The sequence below is a fragment of the Phacochoerus africanus genome, chromosome 11, assembly GCF_016906955.1.
Source record: "Phacochoerus africanus isolate WHEZ1 chromosome 11, ROS_Pafr_v1, whole genome shotgun sequence".
Classification (NCBI taxonomy): Eukaryota; Metazoa; Chordata; class Mammalia; order Artiodactyla; family Suidae; genus Phacochoerus; species Phacochoerus africanus.
Window position 1 is genome coordinate 130,312,581 of NC_062554.1, and position 23,386 is coordinate 130,335,966.

Genomic DNA, 23,386 nt, shown 5'->3' on the forward strand with positions numbered 1-23,386 from the left:
AAACTTTGCATTACTTAAGAAAGGGAAGAGTGGTGCTAAAAGGGAGACCTGCAAAGAAGGTTAGTGAAGCATTTTTATATCAGAACAACTTAGGAATAAAGATCCTCTGCTTTAAAGATCTTAGAAAAACATGTTCAGTACTGTCCTATCTGCACAGGATGTAAAAGAAATAAGTATCTCTCTTGTAAGGCTCTCAGCTACAAATATTTCTCCTTTGCACTGTTAGAAAATAAAGTGATAATTCTGCTCTAGTGCAGACAATACATATTTTCAGTTTAATATTACAGAGGAAGAATCAATTGAGAAGATGAAGATAAAAAGGACTTGCATGAGAATATAACAGAGCTGTTTGGTTACTATGTCAACAAAATGCTAAATTGGGGGCTGTACATAAACTATTACTCAATTATAAGTCATTATAAAATTGGGAATTACTGCATGACACAAAACGGTGATTTTCTTTAAATCAATAGAATTTGCTTCATTATTTTTTTTCCTTTTTTTTTTTTTAATTTTCCCACTGTACAGCAAGGGGGTCAGGTTATCCTTACATGTATACATTACAATTACATTTTTCCCCCAGCCTTTCTTCTGTTGCAACATGAGTATCTAGACAAAGTTCTCAATGCTATTCAGCAGGATCTCCTTGTAAATCTATTCTAAGTTGTGTCTGATAAGCCCAAGCTCCCGGTCCCTCCCACTCCCTCTCCCTCCCATCAGGCAGCCACAAGTCTCTTCTCCAAGTCCATGATTTTCTTTTCTAAGGAGATGTTCATTTGTGCTGGATATTAGAGTCCAGTTATGAGTGATATCATATGGTATTTGTCTTTGTCTTTCTGGCTCATTTCACTCAGTGTGATTCTCTAGCTCCATCCATGTTGCTGCAAATGGCATGATGTCATTCTTTTTTATGACTGAGTAGTATTCCATTGTGTATATATACCACCTCTTCCGAATCCAATCATCTGTCAATGGACATTTGGGTTGTTTCCATGTCTTGGCTATTGTGAATAGTGCTGCAATGAACATGCGGGTGCACGTGTCTCTTTTAAGTAGAGTTTTGTCCGGATAGATGCCCAAGAGTGGGATTGCGGGGTCATATGGAAGTTCTATGTATAGATTTCTAAGGTATCTCCAAACTGTTCTCCATAGTGGCTGTACCAGTTTACATTCCCACCAACAGTGTAGGAGGGTTCCCTTTTCTCCACACCCCCTCCTGCTTCATTATTTAATTTAATAAACATTAAAACCAAGCACTGACTGCCTGAATATTGGGAAATGAGATATGGATCTCAGGTTTTGGAGCAATTAACTTAGAGTCTAAAGGCAGTAAGACTCATGCACCTTTGCAACATATTTTGCGATCTACCTCACACATACCCAAGGACATCTTGCCACATGGTGTCCACAAACATTTCCCTGAATGGGGGAATAGATAGTCCCATTCCGGCCAAAAGACCAAGTGGCCAGGATCCCAAATCCCAAACTATGAACATTTTCTGTCCCCCCCCCCTTTTTTTTTTTTTGCTTTTCAGGGCTGCACTCGCAGCATACATGAGTTCCCAGATTAGGGGTTGAATCAGAGCTACAGCTGCTGGCCTACACCACAGCCACAGTAACGCAAGATCCAAGACACATCAGTGACCTACACCACCGCTCATGGTGACGAGAGATACTTAACCCACTAAGCGAGGCCAGAGATCGAACCCTCTTCCTCATGGATCCTAGTCGGGTTCATTACTGCTGAGCCACGATGGGAACTCCTATGAACATCTAATAAACAACCTTGAAAATCTTTTAATTAATGTTTATGAGTCATAGAAGTTAGCAATGGGCACTCTGCGGTTCACACATCAAAAGTCTATTTGTATTTATGCCTAGGTTTTCAAAAGGCATCTCAAACTTAATGTCTCTAAAATATAACTCTGGAATTTTCCCTCTTTACCTGGTTCCTTTTCTAATGTTATTATCTTCTCAGCGTGGCAGACCAATCCACTCAGCTTTCCAAGCTAAAACACACTGAAACATCCTGACTCCAAACTTTGTCCACTCCTGCAAACAATTCATTAACAAATCCTAGCTTAGCTATACCTGAATGCATTTCCTTCTCTTCATCTTTGCTGCTACCACCCTGGTCCAAGCCATATCATGCCTCATCTAGCCTATTAAAACATACTCCTAACTGGTCCTCCTTTGAAAAATCTTGTTCTGCTACAATCCATTCTCCGCCCAGCAGCTAGAGTGATAATTTTTTTTTTTCAATTATCAAGCTTCCTGAAAGAGATATCAATACTTACTGTCTTGGCTTTCCCAATTCCCATTCATTCTTCAACTTAGAGAAGTCTAGTTTCAAGTCTATCAATCCTCTGAATGTCTCTCAAGTCACCAAATGCAGCCTGAAGACTATCAAACATATGGAAACTTTCCAGTTCTTATTTGACTTGTGAACAACTCTTTTCAGCTTACTAGCCCCACCTTCCTCCCATTTAAAAACATATCTTCTTCCGTGACTGCCTGATCTCTACGCTGTCCTGCCCTCCTTTGCCTCCACTCAAGCTGTTACTCTTACCTCACGGTTGCTCCTTTTCCTTTCATCATCATCTAAATGATGGTGTTCCTCGGCCACTTCTCATTCTCTACCTGTTCAGTGGGCAGTTGCTTCTACCTGCATCTCTTCAAATGCCACCTTTAATCTAAAGCTCCTAAAGTCTTATAGAAATAAGATCTTCCTATTTAGCTCCAAACCCAAATATCTAATGTCCTACTATACACTTCACTTCTATTTCCACAGGTACTTCAACTTGGTCCACATGCACAGCCATTATCTTCTCCTAAACCTGATCTTCCTCTCTTTTTCCCTTTCAGCAAATTGCTACCATACATCTAGTTGCCCAAGTTAGAAGTGCAACATCATTGATTTTTTTCCCTCCACAAAGTCTCACCTATGATACCACCCTGTTCCCACTGAGATGAGGCCACCATCACCTCTTATCAGGATTACTGTGCCAGCATTTACTAGTATTTCTCACTCCCAGCTCCCAATATACTCTTCACACTACTGTCAGGAATAAACGTAAGACATAGCATCAAGGCTATGACTGAGACCCTAATTGTTGCACCTGTCTCTTCTCTAGCCAGTTTCCTAATATTTAAAAAAGTATATTTTATTAAGGTATAGCTGAGTTATATGAGTTACAATGTTGTACCAATTTCTACTGTACTGCAAAGTGACCCAGTCATACATATATATACATTCCCTTTCTTATATTATCTTCCATCATGATCTATCCCAAGAGAATGGACATAGTTTCCTGTGCATACAGCAGGACCTCATTACTTATCCATTCTAAATGTAATAGTTGGCACCTACTAACCCCAGACCTCCAGTTCATCCCTTTCTCTCCTCCCTCTCCCTTGGCAACCACAAGTCTGTTGTCTATATCTGTGAGTCTGTTTCTGTTTTGTAGATAGGTTCCTTGGTGCCACTTATTTTAGATTCCGCAAATAAGTGATAGCATATGATATTTGTCTTTCTCTTTCTGACTCACTTCACTTACTATGAGAATCTCTAGTTGCATCCATGTTGCTGCAAATGGCATTATCTCATTCTTTTTATGGCTGAGTAATATTCCATTGTATATATGTACCACATCTTCTTAATCCATTTATCTGTCAATGGACGTTTAGGTTGCTTCCATGTCTTGGCTATTGTGAACAGCACTACTATGAACACAGGGGTGCATGAACCTTTTTGAATTACAGTTTTGTCCAGATTTATGCCCAGGAGTAGAACTGCTGGATCATATGGTAGTTCTATATTTAGTTTTCTGAGGAACCTCCATACTTTTTTCCATAGTGGTTGTACCAATTTACATTCCCATCAACAGTGTAGGAGGGTTCCCTCTTCTCTACACCTTCTCCAACATTTACTATTTGTAGATTTATTAATGATGGTCATTCTGACTGGTGTGAGGTGGCACCTCACTGTAGTTTTGATTTGCATTTCTCTAACAATTAGTGATGTTGAGCATTTTTTCATGTGCTTAATGACCATCCATATGTCTTCTTTTCTTTTTAGGTCTTCTGCCCATTTTTCAGTTGGGTTTTTTGTTTTTTTGCTACTGAGTTACATGAATTATTTGTATATTTTGGCGATTAAGCCCTTCGCAACTGCATTATCTTTTCAGGGTTTTGTTTTTGTTTTTATGGTTTCCTTTGCTGTGCAAAAGATTGTAAGTTTGATTGGGTTCCATTTGTTTTTGTTTTTATTTCTATTGCCTTGACTGACTTAAGAAAACATTTGTACAGATGATGTCAGAGAATGTTTTGCCTATGTTCTCTTCTAGATGTTTTATGGTATCTTGTCTTACGTTTAAGTCTTCAGGCCATTTTGAGTTTATTGTTGCGCATGGTGTGAGGATGTTCTAGTTTCACTGATTCACATGCAGTTGTGTCCAGTTTTCCCAACACCACTTGCTACAGAGACTGTCTTTTTCCCATTTTACATTCTTGCTTCCTTTATTGAAGATTAATTGGCTGCAGGTGCTGGGTTTATTATTTCCAGGCTCTCTATTCTGTTCCATTAATCCATGTCTGTTTTTGTGCTAGTACCACACTGTCTTGATTACTGCAGCTTTGTAGTATTTCTCAAGTCTGCTTTTTTTTCCCCCCTCAGGATTGCTTTGGCAATTCTGGGTTTTTTTATGGTTCCATATAAATTTTTGGATTATTTTTTCTAGTTCTGTGGAAAATGTCATGGGTAATTTGATAAGGATCACATTAAATATATAGATTGCTTTGGGTAGTATGGCCATTTTAACAGTATTAATACTCCCAATCCAGGAGCATGAAATATCTTTCCATTTCCTTTTTTTTTTTTGAGGAAAAAATTAAACCTTATTTATTTTTAAAACAAAACCACTAGGAAAATATCTTGCAGTATTGAAACAGTAAACAGACAGGCTATATGATCATTTCAAGTAATGTAAGTTGGTAAAAAAAAAAAGACAATAATGTCCACATCAAAACAATAAGGTGCCAGAACTGGGGCAAGAACAAAGGCCCTAACAAAGTGGTATTTGGTCATGAGAAGCTGTCCCTCTTTTCAAAGGAGTCACAGCTTGCCCTTGAGTTGGTTGCTTTTTCTCCCTAGACCTTCATGTTGCAAAGGGATTGTCTCAATAGAGCCCTGTTATTTCAGGTGGCAAAGCAAGCAATATTGAGTTTAGGTTTTTATTCTATTCTGCTTTATGAAAACCAGATTTTTCCAAATCCAGTACTTTACAACTCTCTTAATTAAGCAGACAACAGTTTCTCTTTCACTGTTCACTCTTAAATCATAGCACAGAGCACAATCAGGATCCCCTTCAGGGGAGTTCCCACTGTGGCTCAGAGGAAATGAATCTACTATACATGAGGACACAGGTCTGATCCCTGGCCTTGCTCAGTGGGTTAAGGATCCCATGATGCTGTGAGCTGTGGTATAGGCTGAAGCTGTGGTTTGGATACTGTGTTGCTATGGCTGTGGTGTTGGCCAGCAGCTACAGCTCCGATTTGACCCCTAGCCTGGGAACCTCCATATGCCGTAAGAGTGGCCCTAAAAAGACCAAAAAAAAAAAAAAAAAATCCCCTTCAAGGGTGAGTTTCACTGCCAGACTGTTCTGTCCCTCTGCTGCAGACAGCCTCAGGGCCCATCATGGCTGCCAGTGAAAGGGAAGATTTGCTTCCCATACCACTGTGACATCACCTCTTGTATTTCTGCAGGGTCTCCAGGCTGAAAGATGTAATGTGTGAGCATTTTAAGACACATCTACATCTCGATGGCCAGAAGTGAATACTCACGAGGACCCTTTCAAAGTTCTTATCAAAACTACCACCTCCAAATCCACAACTTTAACTTCATGCCCTTGAATATAAAAGAAAACCAAGCAAAACAAAACAAAAGCTGTGGAAGCCCCCTTTCTCCTTCTAAATTCGTGGATTTTGTTTTATTGTAGTTTGTGGAAAATGGCATGGTGTGTATGGATTCTTCTGATATACAGGAGGTTGGCTGGCAACAAACACAAACACCTCTCCTCACACTCCACTAGATCACAGGCAAGTTCGAGGAAGTTGCCAGCCTACTGTTATCCATGTACTAAGATAATCTGGTACCTAGGAGGGCTCTGGTTTGGTACAAGAGAGGTTCCCTACTGACAGGGTAAGTAAGCACTTGCCCCATGAAACCGAGGCTCTCAAAAACTCTCCCATGCGATCTCTGACCCAAATTTTAGCACCAGTTTTTTCCATTTCACTCTCTAGGATTGAAACACAAAGGAACCAGTGTCCAGAGCCAAGTGAGATAGGCCTTAAACTTGAAATTCTTCATTCATAGACTTTGCTTAAGACCCAAATCCCCCATTCCTCCTTTTAAATAGATTCCTGACCTCAGCCCCAATAGTCAACAGCCAATTTATATTTCCCCATGGATGAGAGCACCTCCATCTTCTTGGCCATGGTTGGGATGAGGTTCGTGTGGTCATCCACACACTTGGTCACACAACTCTCCAGCTGCCACTTCACCTGGAGCTATTTACTTCCTGCATCTATTGAATCTTTGGCTTTGTCACTGCAATGCATAGTGCACCCAGCCAGGCGGTCCTGGAACTTCTCCAACTCACTGGTGACTAGGGCTTGGGTTTGAGCCAGAGGTGCAAGGCAGCACTCAGTGCACTGGTGCACCTGCTGCTTGGAAACCTGGCTGACCTCACAACTGCCAGCACTGCACCAGAACATGAGGCCCTGCATCTTCCAGATGTTCTTGCTCTCCAGATTCTTCACCGTGGAGTTCACTACCTCCTGTACCTGGAGCTACTGCAGCTCTGCCATGGCTACCCCCAGCTCCTCCCTGTCCCAGTGGCACCCACATGTCTTTCCATTTCTTTGAATCCTCTTTAATTTCTTTGGTTAATGTTTTATGGTTCTCCGTGTATAAGTCTTTTACCTCCTTGGTCAGATTTATTCCTAGAATTTAGTTTTTTGGGGTGCCATTTAAAAAGGTATTTTTATATACCTTTTCTATTTTTTATATACCTTTTATAATTTCTGAATGTTAATCTTGCATCCTGCTACTTTGCTGAATTCATTTATCAGTTCAAGTAGTTTTTTTTTGTCTTTTTTTGTTGTTGTTGTTGCTATTTCTTGGGCCGCTCCCGCGGCATATGGAGGTTCCCAGGCTAGGGGTCCAATCAGAGCTGTAGCCACCGGCCTACGCCAGAGCCACAGCAACGCGGGATCCGAGCCGCGTCTGCAACCTACACCACAGCTCACGGCAACGCCGGATCGTTAACCCACTGAGCAAGGGCAGGGACCGAACCCGCAACTTCATGGTTCCTGGTCGGATTCGTTAACCACTGCGCCACGACGGGAACTCCCTCAAGTAGTTTTTATGTGGATATAATACTCTTTATCACAGCCACATATACTACTGGCAGTTTTCAAATATGTAATGCTTATTTACCTCTAAGGGCGCCCATACTGTCCTTTAGGTGGACCTCTCGGACCCTATCAGTTTTTTTGTTTGTTTGTTGTTTTGTCTTCTTGGGCTGCTCCTGCAACATATGGAGGTTTCCAGGCTAGGGGTCTGGCCTACACCACGGCCACAGCAATGCGGGGATCCAAGCCTTGTCTGCAACCTACACCACAGCTCATGGCAACACTGGATCCTTAACCCACTGAGCAAGGCCAGGGATCAAACCCGCAACCCCATGGTTTCTAGTCGGATTCATTAACCACTGAGCCATGATGGGAACTCCATCAGACACTATCAGTTTTGGCCTAACATCTCTGGCCTTTTAGGTCTCAGTTTACCTGTCACTTTCTCCAGGAAGCTTTCCCTGATCCCTAGCCTCACATACCAAAACTGAGTTCAGTACCTCACATACTCCCCTAGCCTTTTACAGCTTACTCTTATCACAACACTTGTCACTAACTGAAACCACCAGTTTATGTGTCTATATTTACCCTCACTATAAGCTCTTAAAGACACAATTTCAAAAAAAAAAGTCATTTTATTCCCTTTACTTAGTAAAGTTTTAATCTCTACAATCTCCACCTAAAATTTAAGCACTATGAGCATCAAAGAGGAAAACATTTCTGCACTGTATTTTGAAAGCAAAGTATGTATCTAGTTTCATAGCAGGCAAACAAAATATTTTTCCTCTGGTTAGTTAAAAGAAGAATGGTAGTGCAAGTCTTTTTTTAAAAAAGTAAATACATACTTTATAGAAGTTACATCTTATTTTACTTATGATTTCAACTGATGTTTACCTTTAGAAGTCTGTCTGAAAAATTATGTTAAAAAAACCCAGCGAATTCAAATTCAAAGCTTATAACAAAAAAAGTCTCATCATTTTTTCTTTATCAATTTAGAGACAGGATTAACAATGAGTTCAAATAATCAACATCTTCTAATAATAGCTGGAATATCCTTTATCAATGAGTGTGAATCAAAAGCAAACCAATTAAACAGAGAAAATGTGTCATTTTGGAAACTATATATACATACAGTTTTTCTTTTTAGGGACACACCTGCCAGCCTACACCACATTCAAGCCACACCTATGAACTACGGTGGGTCTGCAGCAACACTGGATCCTTAACTCACCGAGCAAGGCCAGGGATTGAACCTGCATCCTCACAGACACTATCTCAAGTTCTTAACCCACTGAGCCACAATAGGAACTCCATATATTTAATATTTTATGCTCCTGAACTATAACTTCTAAGCCTAGTCATTAAAAAAAAAAAACCTCTAGTTTCAGATAGTTAACATTTTTTAGCTATCGTCTATGCAGTTCACTCATTAAGCAAAATCTGAGAGCTTAAATTCCCAGTACTTTTTCTCCCTACCTTAAAGAAAGCTTTTCTGACGAAATGACAAGATAGCTATTTATTTAGAACCGGAGTGAAACTCATTCCCAATGAAAGCTAAACCAGAATGACTTCTGAGGTCCCATTTAGAACTGGAAGGCTCAACTAGATAGAACATCACAGTAAGGTTACAGTAAATGTAACTAGCATCACCACTCCAGTAGGAGGAGTATGTTCCCAAGAAATCCCTTGCCTTCAGTATCCGAGTTAGAAATAGGTTCTCTGAATTTTATAATGTGAACCTATAATATTCAGCAAACTACCAAAAAAAAAATCATAATGGGTTTCTTTAGGAAAACTGATAAAAACTGCAGGATTTCTAAAATTCATCATTGCTCAAAAAAACCCACATAAACAAATTCCTTCAGGAAGGAGTTCAAAAAGACATACATAAAAAAGTGGTTTGAAACTGCTTATTAGTCAATATCCTGCTCAGACAAGTAGAACTTATTTCACACAAACCTAGCCTGTCACGTAAAACTCTTTCAGCAAAGCATTTAGGCTCCTTGTTACATAATGCACTAAAAGTAATTACATATTAAAATCCATTCCTTTCATCTCCTTTAAGGACATCCTTCTAAATTAACACTGCACCTTAAATTTAGAAATTACTGCAAACTAGTTATTTCAATTTACCCAATGTTAATACACAGATGTCCATGTCTGGGAGTCAATCTACTATTACTTCCACATAGTCCTTACACAATACTTTTCCTAGCAATAAATCAATTATGTTACATGTCACCAGTCACTGGTAAAGCACAAAATACAAGAACAAACAATTCTTTGTTTCAAACCCGCATTTACTATGTATTACCATGTTATTAAAACAGAATTTATTTACTTTAAATTACTTAGAATACGATTTAGGCACAAATATAGTAAAACCAAAAATGAAACAGAAGAGAACCAATCTGTTGGTAGAACATGGCTGAAAGAAGCATAATCAATAACTGGGGATGTATGTAAAGGGAAGGGCAACAGGTAATTTCGTAATCAAAACAGTGACCCTATCTACATGTCTACCCTTGTTATGCACAGAATACTGCATTTGGTACTATAATAGGATATGAAAATACAGATGACTTCTGCTTTCACAAAAATTTTACCATCTCATTCTGGAAGGAAAACATCAACACATAACAACTGACTCTGACCTAAAATAACAAGTCAACAAATGTCATTATTCAGACTGGTTAGCAGAAAGGCCAAAGACAAAAGAGGGTTATGGAATACAAGTGGCCCCCAGTCCTTAATGCCCTACCTTCAGTATAAAGCTGTGGTCAGGATTAAGATGATAGATATGAAAACACTTTGAGGAAAAACATCTTCCCCCTAAAATGCCCTGTTTATGCTTCACGGATCTGTGGGTCACCCTTGTGCAGGACCACGCTAATCTCATATAGTTCAAGTTTTAGTATATGTGCTGCCAAAGCGACCACAAGAAAAACATTACTTGATGCTAAATAAATACAAGGCATGACCAAAAACAGGGTTAAGATCAAGAACACCGCATTTGTTCAACACCTAACAGTCAACATATACAGTGGCAGTATTAGTTCCAAATCTTCAAGAGGCAGAACAATGCTGTGAACATACAGCAAATATCAGTTGTGCATTCCAAAGTGTTTAGAATTATCATGTTACCCTGAATCATGGGATTAAAACTAGGCAAACTGCTATCACATGTTCTTACTTTTACTTGATAGCTCAACCACAACCCCAAAAAATCAGAGAGGAAAAAAAACACCTGACCACCTTGCATCAAAGGATAATAGTTAAGTTTTAATTATGATAATAGCAGCAAAATCCCATCGAATCAACTTCAACTCATCACACCTAAAACTCCAGACTCCAATAGCACTATCCCCCTTCAGGAAAGCAGCTGATGAGCCATAGGGGGCAGCAAAGTTAAGAGAGTGAAAAGTAAATAGCAGGAGGCAAGTGAGGGCAGGAAATGTTAATAGGCTGGGTAATGAGCCATGAGTATCAAGAGAAAAGGACAAAGTCTCAATTAATGAATTAAATCAATAGACAGATAACGCCAAACCAGTGATTCTCAACTCTGGCTGCACATCAGAATCATCCTGGGAGCTTTCAAAAATACAAATGCCTGCATCTTACCTTAGACCAATTAATTCAGAATTACTTGAGGGTGGGGCCCAAGCATTGATGTTTTTTAAAACTCTCCAAGGACACAGCCAGGGACTGAGAACCAGAGTGCTAAACACACAAAAATAAAAATAAGCTAGTCTCTATCCATGGCTTTTTACAATTTAAAAAGTTAAAATTTTAAAAAATACACAAAAATCTATTATTTCCCAAATGTATTATTTTTGTTGATATAAACCTGTCTTTGTCATCCAAAGAGGGACAATAACTCATTAAAGCCTAATTCACCTTTGTGATTTTATCAAGGGAAAATGTTATTCTTACAACTAAAAACGATTAATCTGAAGTTCACTGGGGTTAAACAACTAGCCCAAAGCAATTGTGACTCATCAATGATGTAGGAAGACAATTTACAGGATGGCGCTCTACCCCAATGACCACATTATCTTACTTAAACACGTTTTACTGGATTCTTACTTTATAGGCACTTCATAAAAAGATCCCAAACTCAGTAAGAATCAGAGAAGGTAAAAGAGAATTGGGGGAAAAAGAAATTTGACCCTAAATAGGAATTCTGAAGATGTTAAATTAGACTTAAATGAAAAAGTGTTTCCTTCATGTGAAGGCCAGCAACAGACACTATATCAATTTCTCTAAAAGTGTATATCCCCTCAAATTTTTTAAAATTTAAAAATAGGTTTACCAAAAGAAATAAGCATTATTTCCAGAAGATAGTCCTAAAATGACTAAAGTGTTCTAATCCTTTGTAAACAAACATTTTTAACATATTCAGATAAATTTCAACTCTCCTTGCCATCCCAATTACTAAAATGGGTTTTGGGTTTTAGATAGAATGACATTAACTTTGAAAAACTCTATAAACCTTACAAGTTGAATGAGTATTCTCTCCCACCAGCACAAAAAAAGTTATGAAATTTCACATCATGTCAATGTTCTTGTTCTAGTTACCCTAAAAGACCATATACAGCAAGGGAAAAAAAAAATTTTTTCCCCTAAAGCACTTCAAATAAGCACCACTGTTCCTGGCCTCAATACCTCCAACCGGACCCAGGTTCTAAGAATACACTAACCGAGAAACTGAGGAAACTTGAGAAGTGCTTTACCTCATCTGAAGGGGACTTAAATCTCAAAGCCAGTTGCACTCTGTTCTTTGCCATTTACTGGCTATGTCCTCTGAGAAGTGTACATCTATACCATTCTATTGGTTAATTCAATTTCTTTGATGAAAAACTTCTAACTACAGTTTCAACAGTTTCGACAGTCACTCTTAGTTCCACTTCCATACTTATGCTGATGTTACAGCTTTACCTCACTACACAGAAATCACATGTGAAAACTTATTTAAGTGATGCTTTACCTCGCTTCACGCAAATCATATGTGAAAACTGATGATATATTATACTTTAAGTACACTAGCAAAGTTCACTTTTATGTGAATCCTTCATTTAAAAAATACTTTTAATCTGGACTTTTCAAATATCAAAGAGAATGGGAACTAACATTCTTTGCCTATTTTTAGGCACTAATTAACATTATTTCACTTAATCCCCACAATCCTGTGGAGAAAGAAGGCATTATCCCCATTTTACAGATAAGGAAAACAACTCAGAAAGATTAAACTTTTACCTTTGACCCAGGACTGCCCCAGTGACCCAACTGTAACATACTGCTTCAAAAGTTCATTAAGCAGATTAAGAGCAAAAACACTGAAATCATTTAACCTGGGTACCAGTGTCAGTTGCAACACCATAAGTAATCACAGGCCTGAAACTACGCTGTGTAAGCCTCAACTTTCTCATCAATAAAATGGGAATAATACTGGTCTTGCACAGAGTTGCTAGGATGATACAATGAATTATGTTTGTAAAAATATACTGCACTGTGGACTGTCGCACAACAATATTATCTTAGTAGAAGTGAAAAAGCAAGGGGTTAGGACTGTTGTGCTTATTATCAACAATACTGTTTAAAAGCTTCCTACTAATGGGTTTTTTTGAAAGTTAAGTTTCCTAACTGTTGGTTACCAGAGGAAACGTTTAAGTCAGAAAAATTAAGTCCTGCACTGATGTAAATTTAAATACAGGGAAAAAAAAATGACTGACAGAATGTTCCTATTTTTATTTTCTAATACCTTGTTCTCAGAACTTATAGAATTAACATAAGAAATTTCTAGTATTTTGAAAAAAATTTTAAGCTATAAAATATAAAGCAGTTTAATTTTGAGAACCCACACAACAGTTTCTCGTTAAAAAAAAAAATCCTTTTAACAAGGCTTATGTTTAAAATGCTTTCTATAACAAAGCGAAATTTTCCCTGAACATTTTCACCATTAAAATCCTGCAACCCACTTACTAAATTATTTTGCCAAGTAAACTTCTTATAGATTAAAAAAAAAGGCAGGATTATTTTGTTAATCCTTACTCATAACCTGTTTTGAGGAAAATAGCTGGTACCTTTCCAGCTTAGATTCATGTGGACAAAGTGTAACATAAGCAGGTTGGTTTAAACACTTAAAGGATCTTAAATGCCCACAGATATCTGAATCACTCCACAGTAAGATAATATTTAAGAAAAGGAAGAAAATTCTCTTTCATACTATAACAGTTTTCCACTGGTTTTTGTTAAGGCCACGAATGGAAAAAAACTACTACTGACAGAAAAAGCACACGATGCTGTGGTATCAAGTCCACTGCCAAAGCACCAAATGAAGCAAGCGAATTTTTTAAAAATCACTTTTCAAGCATCTTGGCATCACATCTGGAGTAAAAGTAGTTTTTCCTATTACTGAGTAATCTAAGCAAGGATCTTATTTCTCAATTAAATATGTATAAATTTATCCTGAATATGTAACTTTCCTCATAAAGAACACTGTAGTTTCATGCAAAATATACAGAATAAATCTAAAGTTCCAGTTTTATTTTTTTCTCTACTAGTGAACAAATACTGTAAGTAAAACATTCGATGGCAACTTCAGCTTGAACTATACACCATAAATAATCATCAGACGATTACTGACTCTGCAAGTTTTTGCCAGGCTTTTAAAAACGAAATATACTGGTGTTCCCTTGTAGTGCAGTGCGTTAAGGACCTAGCATTGTCACTGCTATGGCATGGGCTTGATCCCTGGCCCAGGAACTTTCACATGGCTCAGGCATGGCCAAAAAAACCCAAAACGAACAAACAATAAAACCAAAATATATTAAAGTTGCAGCTCCTGGCTTGAACCAATCATTTGTTTAATATTCAATTATTTTTATTAAATATACATATGTAATATATTTACATTAAAAAGGACAACATAAGGAAGCAAGATAACTTACTAAAAACCAAATTAAAGAAACACAAAAGAAAAACACTAGCACCAAACCTCAGAAACTGTAAAAATAATTTGATAATTTAACAAAAAATATTAATACTGTAAAAATAACTAGGTGTTCCCTGGTGGCCTAGCAGTTAAGGATACAACGTTGTCACTACTGTGGTGTAGGTTTGATCCCTGGCCTGGGAACTTCCACATACCAAGAGCACAGCCGAAAAAATTTTTTAATAAAAAAGCAAATAAAACAAGTTTTAAAAAATAAATGAAAATGACTATGTTTTAGTTAAGTTTAAAATCTAAACTTGATGAATAGCAATTCAATGTCCTAATAAGTAAGACAATATTCTTTTATAGCTATCACCTCAGGAATTAAAGTCTTGGCAATGCCTACCATGTGCTCTACCGTTGACTACGACAGGTAAAATAAACTTTAACAATTTTTAAATGCTAAAAAGCAAATTATAACTGCTATACCACAGGTTACACATACCTTAAGCAAAACCTTCTTTCAAAAGCCTGTTTGATTCCGGCTGTGGGATGTTCTTAATTTAGAAGTACCCCAAGAGGCAGGGCAGCACAGGATCTGAATGGGGTTCCAAAACTATGGCAGGTCAACTGTGATTTGATCTGGGGTTTTCTTTAGACTCCTAGTCAAACTAAGGCTGGATTCATAGGCCTAAAGACAAATCAGAACCAGACTGGCCTTGAAGGATTTGCTGGAGCTTTTTCAAACTGATCAAAAAATTTGCTGAACATTTGTCTATTTCAGTATGAATCTTTTATTTCTTGGCTTTAAAACACAGATGATTGAGGGGAGGGGTCTTTTAGGGGCCCCACCAATGCATATGGAGGTTTCCAGGCTAGGGGTCGAATTGGAGCTGTAGCTGCCAGCCTACACCACAGCCACAGCAACCTGGGATCGGAGCAACGTCTGCGACCTACACCACAGCTCACAACGCCAGATCCTTAACCCACTGAGCGCAGCCAGGGATTGAACCGGCATCCTCAAGGATACCAGTCAGATTCGTTTCCGCTGAGCCACGATGGGAACTCCGCAAAACAGATGATTGGGGGTTTTTTGTCAGGAAAAAAACCCTAATGTTTAGGACTATTATCTTGTTCCATGATGATGTTATCTCATAAAAAGCAAAGTTAGTAAAATCATAAAAGTAAAAAGCAGTAATCCACAAAGAATAAGAATTAGAACACCAGAAACCAATTTCTTTTTTTTTTTTTAATCCTCTAAACCTAGTGGGAAAAGTAAGTGAGCCAAAAGGAGTGCCAAGCTCTCCTGCAAGGCATTAGGCACGGATACCAATTTGAATGACTGTACAAACCTACCAAGTCCCTGGAATCAGCTTGGCGAACTGAGTTCCCACTCCATTGCAAGGCAACACTATCTACTCTTTAGAACTCCTCCACATTTACCGTGTCTATCTTCTCAGACAGTATTTTAAGGCTTCCCATTATATGGGCTAAAGGGTGACATTTAAATCTAATGACCCCGTAAATAAGACACCACCCTGGTCAGATTTTTAGGCTTTTTCTGTAGAAATAAATCTAAAGGCCAGATAACTCTTCACTGGTGTTTGCATTAGGATTCCGGGTCTGTAACTCTTCGGAAGGATCCACAGGAAGGGAAGTTAGGGAGAGGGTGAGTACGGTCGCTTTATAACTGGCAAAGTAAAGGGCTAGTTTAGAGTGGCTGAAAGAGAAGGTAGGTCTCGGGAAAGTGAAGGTCGGAAGATAAGACAGGTAGTTAAGGCAAGATGGGGAAGAAGGACACACGAACTCGACCCCGAGGGACGCCCGAGGGAGGAGAGTTCCAATCGCCAGGGCAGGTGAGCGAGCGCGCAGGTGAGGAGGGTGTTGACCTCCTCCAAGAAGCTGAGACTTAGGTGAAGCCAGGAGGGATGAGAAAAGCAGCTCGCAAACCTGTTTGAATCAAAAGGCGGGGGGGACGCCGAGGCTGCGCGGGGGGCGCGACTCGCACACCGCGAGCCCCAGCGGGGCAGACGGAGCCCGCAGGAGGAAATGGCTCTGCGGGCGCGGAGGCGAGCCCCCGCGCTCCCTCCCGGGCGGCGCCCTCGAAGGTTACCTTTGAGCTGGGGCAAGGGGTGCAGCTCCGGCTGGCTGCCCTGGCTGCGGAACTGCGACGAGCCCTGAGAGCGCTTCTGCCTCTGCGCCTTGCGCACCGATTTCCGGGTGAAGCCGTCCACTTTCTCCGAGGCCGAGATGGCGGCGCTGGCAGCCGCCGCCGGCGGCGGCGACGACGACGACATCTCCGCGGCCCTGGCGCTTGGCAGCTCCGGCTGCTGCTTGCACGGAACGGGCAGCGGCAGGAGGAGGAGGCGGGGGAGAGGCGCCGAGCGCTCGCGCCCCTCCGCCCCGTTCCTCCGGCCGCACCGCCCTCCCGCTCCCGGGCGCCGCCGAGCTTCTCCTCGCCGCCCGCCGACGCCTCACGGCCACATCTCAGGGCCGGCGAGTCCTGGTCCCCGCCGCGCGGCGAGCTCCCGGGGCTGACGGAGGGCGAGGGCGGGGGCGGGGGTGGAGGGGGGTGAAGAAGTTGTTGACTCCGGGAGCGGAGGGCGGGTGGACTGGAGCCCGAAGTTTAGACAACTGAGGCGAGGACGCGGGAGTGCGGACGCCGAACGCGCCTCTAGTCCCTGCAGCCCGGGTCCCCAGCCGGCCGGTCCGCCAGCACCTCAGCGGCCGCTGCCAGCGCAGCCCGCCCTGCCTGGAGCCTCCTCCCGAGGCGCTGCCATCGCGGGTCCCCTCCGAGCCGCCGCCGCCACCGCCGCGGTGCCCGCTCTTCCCTGTCAGCGCCGAGCCCTCATCTCCCAGGGCGGCGACCCGCTGCCCCGGCCCTTGGGGCACACACACACTCTCTCCTCCAAGTCCCGGGCGGTCCGAGCCCCCTCCCCCACGCGCCCTTCCGCCGCCCACAGAGAACCCCCAGCGAGCGACCGCTACAACTTGAGAAGGTGCTGGGGAGAAGCGAGGGGGGAGTGTGTGTGCGTGTGCGCGCGCGCCAGGGCGCGCGGCCCGGGGGAGGGGCCTCGCGGGGTTGGGGACGGAGGAAATTGACTGACAACTTCCGCGGGGTCCCACCAGCCTCTCGGTTGCTCGGGAAGGCGTAGGGGGTGGGAAAGCATACCATCTCTTTCAGCCAATCGCGGGGCTAAGCGGCCGCAATAGGGTGAGGCGTGGCCTCCTGCAGGTCTATCAAGCTGGGAGGTAAGGCAGGGGAATGGGGCGTGGTTGTGTGACGGACTTCGGCCACAGCCAATAGTAAGTGAAGGCGGTGAGCGGGGGAAGGGGGCCCACTTACGTCACAACTGTGTAACTAATTCTCTAAGGATTGAGGGGAGGTGCCCCTCCACTGGTGAGCACCTTTGCACGCCTGCGCGACAGGGCCGGGCTCTAATTGCTCTCCTGGCAGCCTATGAGAAGACTGGAAAACTAGAGGAGGGAGTTTAGAGAGAAAATAGTACGCCCCTTCCCGTCCCTCCGCTCTCTATTGACCAATGAGGAACTGAAGCGACTGGTGGGGAGCCTGAGGGCTGGGCCGCGAAAGAGCTCCAGGTGTTACGTCACCGAAAGAGGGCGGAGCAAAGGCCTAGTAGTGGAACTAGCAGAGTGATTGATGGTTGAAGCGGTCCCGCGGAAGGCAAGGAAATGGCTCGCCCAATTGAAGAGAGTTGCTGAACTCTTGGGCGGGCCTTGGAGCCTCACCGGCCCTGAGCCGCGCAATTGGTAGTTACAGGATAAACATGTAGCTCTAGGGTGGTTTGGGCGCTGCGGTTCCTGAGAGCTGTTCTAGCGCGAGTTTGGGGCAGTCTAGCGTCTACCACTTCAAAGAGTTTCCCAAGACCACACCCTCCAAGAAGAGGAGTCTCATTCCCAAATTAGTATCCTTGTAATTTTCATCCTTCAGCCGGAGGCTGAAACTGCTTCAACAGGAGGGGTGCAGATTCGCTGACCGGTGGTTTGTGGATTTGGGGGCTTGCCATTTATTTTTGCTAGGATCTCTTCCTTGTAGATCCCATCCAGATTTTAAACTTCTTAAAAGCAGGGACTGCTGGTCATCTGTTTGTTGTGCAGTGCTTTCTTTATAATGGTGCTTAATAAAAATAAGTGAGCTGAACAATCTGTCTTCCTTTAGCTTGGCACTTTGGCCCTGGTGGACCCCAATCTCCATTTCTCTCCCATGAGCCCCAGACCTTTTCTTTTGGACGTAATAAAAATAGCTGCCATATATTTAAGCAAAACTGCCTGATACATGTGTACCGAAGATTCCAACTTTGGGTAGGAAGTTGGGTTCTAGCTCTAGAACCAAATACTACCTTACAATATTTCCTTCCTTAAGATTCACTGGAGTTCTCCTGGAAGCTCAGCGGAAACGAATCTGACTGGTATCCATGAGGACTCGGGTTCCATCCCTGGCCTCCCTCAGTGGGTTAAGGATCCGGCTTTGCCATGAGCTGTGGTGCAGGTCACAGACGCAGCTGGGATCTAGGGTTGCTATGGCTATGGTGTAGGCCGGCAGCTACAGCTCTGGTTGGACCCCTAGCCTGGGAACCTCCATATGCCAGAGGTGCAGCCCTAAAAAGACCAAAAAAAAAAAAAAAAAAAAAGATTCACTGAGTGGTGAAATTGTACACAAGCCTCCTAGTCAGGAAGGTTCAAACCTCAGCAGCATCTTTTACACCTTTCTTTTTCCAGTCAAGCTCCAGATCTTGTTGAATGTACTTTCACAAATGTTCAGACCAAGCCTGCCCTTACAAGTTGCACAAGCAGCCGCCAAACAGTTCAGGGCTTTCAAATTCACTGACAGATCAGTCTTTGAAATGCCACATTTATCTTATTGGCGCATGTGAAGAACTACCCAGTGCCTACGGAATAGAGTCCCATTTCCAGGCTCTCCTCAGTTAACTCGTAGCCATCTTTCCAGGCATAAATCAAGCCATGTCACATGTCAATTTGTTGAGGTATAAATTGAGCCACAAACTCTTTTTTTAATTCAGACACATCATTCCATGTATTGATACCCTAAAAGTTGTGCTGCTTCCCTGACCCGCAGTTCCAACATCTTGATATAATCCCCTCTTTCACGTCTTGCTGAGACCTGTTTTTTCTTCAAACTGTGCTCAACCTCTATCTTTTATAAAGCCATTCATGATAATCTGGCCAAAATTGATGCTTCCATCTTTACATTCCTGTAGCATTTATTATCTACATCACTCGCAGGGTTTGTCAACATCTAATGTCCGAGATGGCAGGCATGCATATGCTCTTTCTCCCCTGGAAGTTTGTAAACACCAAGAGAGCAAGAACTCAGTTATTTTGTACCTTTGTATCTCCTACTGAACAGAGGATAGTTAAGCACACAAAAGTTTGAAACCACTATCCTCTAATCATCTAGATGTTATTAAAAATAGATTATACTGGAGTTCCTGTCTTGGCTCAGCAGGTTAAGAACCCAACATACTGTCTGTGAGGATGCGGGTTCAATCCTTGGCCTCTCTCAGTGGGTTAAAGATCCAGCGATGCCAAAAGCTGCAAGTAGTCACAGGTGCGGCTTGGATCCTGAGTTGCCATGGTTGTGGTGTAGGCCAGCAGCTGCAGCTCTGATTCGACCTGTAGCCCAGGAACGTCCATATGCTGCAGGTGTGGCTGTAAAAAGAAATTAAATAAATATATAAATAAATAAAATCTAGAAGTCAAGGATAGTACTACTTGTAATAAAGAGAATTTACATAGGATAATAAGGGGAAATAAATAGCAAAAAGCAAACCAATAAAGCTAAAGTTCATACTGGAATGATATAAAATAAGTAATAGAAAACATATACTGGAAACAGGTTGTTGGGAGATTTGGAGCCAGCAAAACTGGGTTTTCTGAAACAATCACTTGAGGAATTTTGAGCACAATTATTATTATTATTATTTGGGTTGTATCTGTGGCATATGGAGGTTCTCCAGCCATGGTTCGAATTCATGCTACAGCTGGGACCTACACCACAGCTGCATCCTTAACTTACCACCCTGGGCAGGGGATTCACCCTGTACCTCAGCAGCAGCAGCAGCAGCAGCTTGAGCTGCTGCAGAGACAACGCCAGATCCTTAACCCGCTGCACCACAGAAGGAACTCCTGAGCACAATTTTAAAGAAAGAGTGAGTCAAAACCAGAAGAGAGAGAAGGATGGCATTCCAGATTCACGTCACCAAACAGATATGGAAAAATACGATAGCCAAAGCATCAAAAGGCCTGAGTTTATTAGTTATCGATAGTATGGTCTTATCAAGTCTCTCACCCCCTCAGAGCTTTAGTTTCTATATGGTATATCAGGAAAAAAAAGGGGGGGGGGAGAAAAGAAATCAGCCTTCTTCTTCCACAGTGTTGCCATGAGTTTTAAATGTGATACATAAAACAAAACACTTGGAAAAGTGAAATTATGCAAGATAATTTTATAGATGTATGTATCTATCACACATTTATTTTCCATGCGCTGTCTTAAGTCAATAAGGTCTCTGGGTCCTAAACAGAGAGTTGGTCACTAAGAATCATCCAACAGAAAAATGCCATCTCAGTGCTGGTCTGTATGTTCCCCTGACACAGGAAGAGTGTTGATGATGATTCCACATGCTGTAAACTCCTGTCTCTTCCCCCACGAGAAGACCCCGTATGCGACTCAGAGGCCAAGGCTCCATTAGTGGCAAGTTCTTAGATTTACTTTATCTTCGCTTGACTTGATTCCCTTAATCCATAAATATAACGCTTAACTGATCTATTCTTTCATCCACAATGCCTAGCTTGCTGGGGAAAATAAGCAATTCAGGAAACAATAGTATCCACAATAGCAAAATCATGGTCCTTTAAGGGTTTTAAAGAGTGCATCACAGAGGGAAAAAATTCCAGCATCTCTGATGGTTGAGCATATTACATATGCTTTAACATTTAAGAATATTAGAATAAATATTTTTTTAAAAGAGTGCATCAAGGAGAATATTCTTTTCAAGTCACTGTGAAATCCTCTAAAGCATATCCAAGCAAAGTTTTGGCTGTCAATGTTCTCCTTCCTTAAGAGCCATGATTCCCAAACCGTGCTCCAATAGAACCCCAGACAAACGTGCTTTCTCTGCAGAATCAACTTGTAGTGGTATTTTCCAAATTTACAAAAATAAAATAGGAGTTCCTGCTATGGGTTAAGAATCCAACTGCAGCTGCTCAGGTCACATCACTGTAGAGGCGTGGGTTCCATCCCTGACCTGCCACAGTGGGTTAAGGATCCCACTGTGGCTGCAGCTGTGGCATAGGTCTCAGCTGAGGCTCAGATTCAATCTCTGGCCTGGTAACTTCCATATGCTGCAGTGTGGCCATTAAAATAAATAAATTTAATTAAATTTCTCCCTTTTCTAAAAGTTCAAATCTGGAGTTTCTGTTGTGGCTCAGCAGGTTAAGAACTCCATATAGTGTCTGTGAGGATGCAGGTTCAATCCCTGGCCTCGCTCAGTGGGTTAAGGATCTGGCATAGCCTCAAGCCGAGTTGTAGGTGCAGATGGATGAGGCTCGGATCCAGTGTTGCTGTGATTGAGGCTGTGGCATAGGACTGCAGTTGCAGCTCTGATTTGACCCCTAGCCCAAGAATTTCTATATGCAACCTAAATAAAAGGAAAAGAACTTTAATTCTTTTTTTTTTGTCTTTTTGGTTTTTTTTTTGTTTCTTTGTTTTTTAGAACTTTAATTCTTAGTACGGCTTTACTATACTGGAATCTAAATCAAGATAGTATCTGATTCATCATAAAATATTAATTTTTAATGTGTCATTCCTTTTTATTCAAGTACATTCAAGTTATGTAAAATTCCAGAAGAGGGGAAGGGTAACAGGAAATGTTTTACTCCCACCTGTCCCCCAACATCCAGGTCCCCTCCTCAGAGGCAATCAATGCCATCACATTCTTATATGTGCTTCCAGAGATAGAATAGGTTTGCTCCCTTAATCTTTAACAATTTCACATTTTAAGAAGCTCCACCCACATGATTTATAGGTTTTTCATTACCTGCAGAAGTTTGAAAACCACTGCTCTCGACTTCAGTGAACCTTCCGGAGTTCTATAGGTTTATTTATGTCCATTCATTCATTATTTTCTTAATTCACTCATGTAACAGATATGTATATACACATGTACCAACAAAAGATGAAAATTGAAGGGACATTAAAGGTTGATCAGGTAAAGCTGGTACCTGATCCCAGGCAGACCAAGAAGGTCCTGCTCACAGACCTCAAACTGATCCAAACTAGAAAGCCCCCCTCCTTTTTTTTCCTGTCTTACAGGCGAATTTTGTTTCCATGTACAACTAGATCTTCTAATAACTTACTATGCCAGTTGTCAAAGCACATTGACATTTGGTTTTCATAAACTAAACTCAGCACTCTTCTAGGTTTTTTTTCCAAGATGTCTTAACGCTGTGTTGTCTTCTGGCCAGGGTTCAAGCACAAGTGCATATTGAGATGATTGGAATTCCTGCCATTTTTAGGAAGGGTCCTTTGTTAATGAGGCAAGATCAGTAGTCCTGGTTTTCAACTGCTGCCATTTTTTTCCTTTATTTATTTATTTAGAGTTTTTTGTTTTGTTTTGTTGTTTGTTTGGGGTGTTTTGTGCACCCACAACATGCAGGAGTCCCTGGGCCAGAACCCGAGCTGCTGCAGTGACAATACCAAATCTGTAACTGCTAGGCCACCAGGGAACTCCCATTTTTCCTTTTAAATATAAATTGTTTTTATTTAAGCTTGTCATTTTTTTTTTTTTTTTTTAGGGCCGCATCCAAGGCTGATGGAGGTTTCTCAGGTTAGGGGTTGAATTGGAGTTGTAAGCTACCGGCCTACACCACAACCACAGCAACACCAGGTCCGAGCCGCCTCTTCCATCTACACCACAGATCACAGCAATGCCAGATCTTTAACCCACTGAGTAAGGCCAGGGATCAAACCCGTGTCCTCCTGGATGCTAGTCGGGTTCG

At 41.7% G+C, this 23,386-nt stretch overlaps 1 protein-coding gene and 1 pseudogene across 1 annotated transcript in view; both read right to left on the reverse strand.

Annotated features, from left to right (window-relative positions):
• PPP2R5A (protein phosphatase 2 regulatory subunit B'alpha) overlaps window positions 1-17,364 on the reverse strand; it is a 74,947-nt gene extending 57,583 nt beyond the window's left edge. Inside the window, exon 1 of the mRNA XM_047754283.1 lies at window positions 16,461-17,364. Within this exon, the coding sequence (XP_047610239.1) occupies window positions 16,461-16,644 (184 nt within the window). The 5' untranslated portion in view covers window positions 16,645-17,364. The remainder of the gene's footprint in view (window positions 1-16,460) is intronic.
• On the reverse strand, window positions 5,540-6,882 carry LOC125112038 (protein FAM136A-like; annotated as a pseudogene).
• Window positions 17,365-23,386: the final 6,022 nt, after the last annotated feature.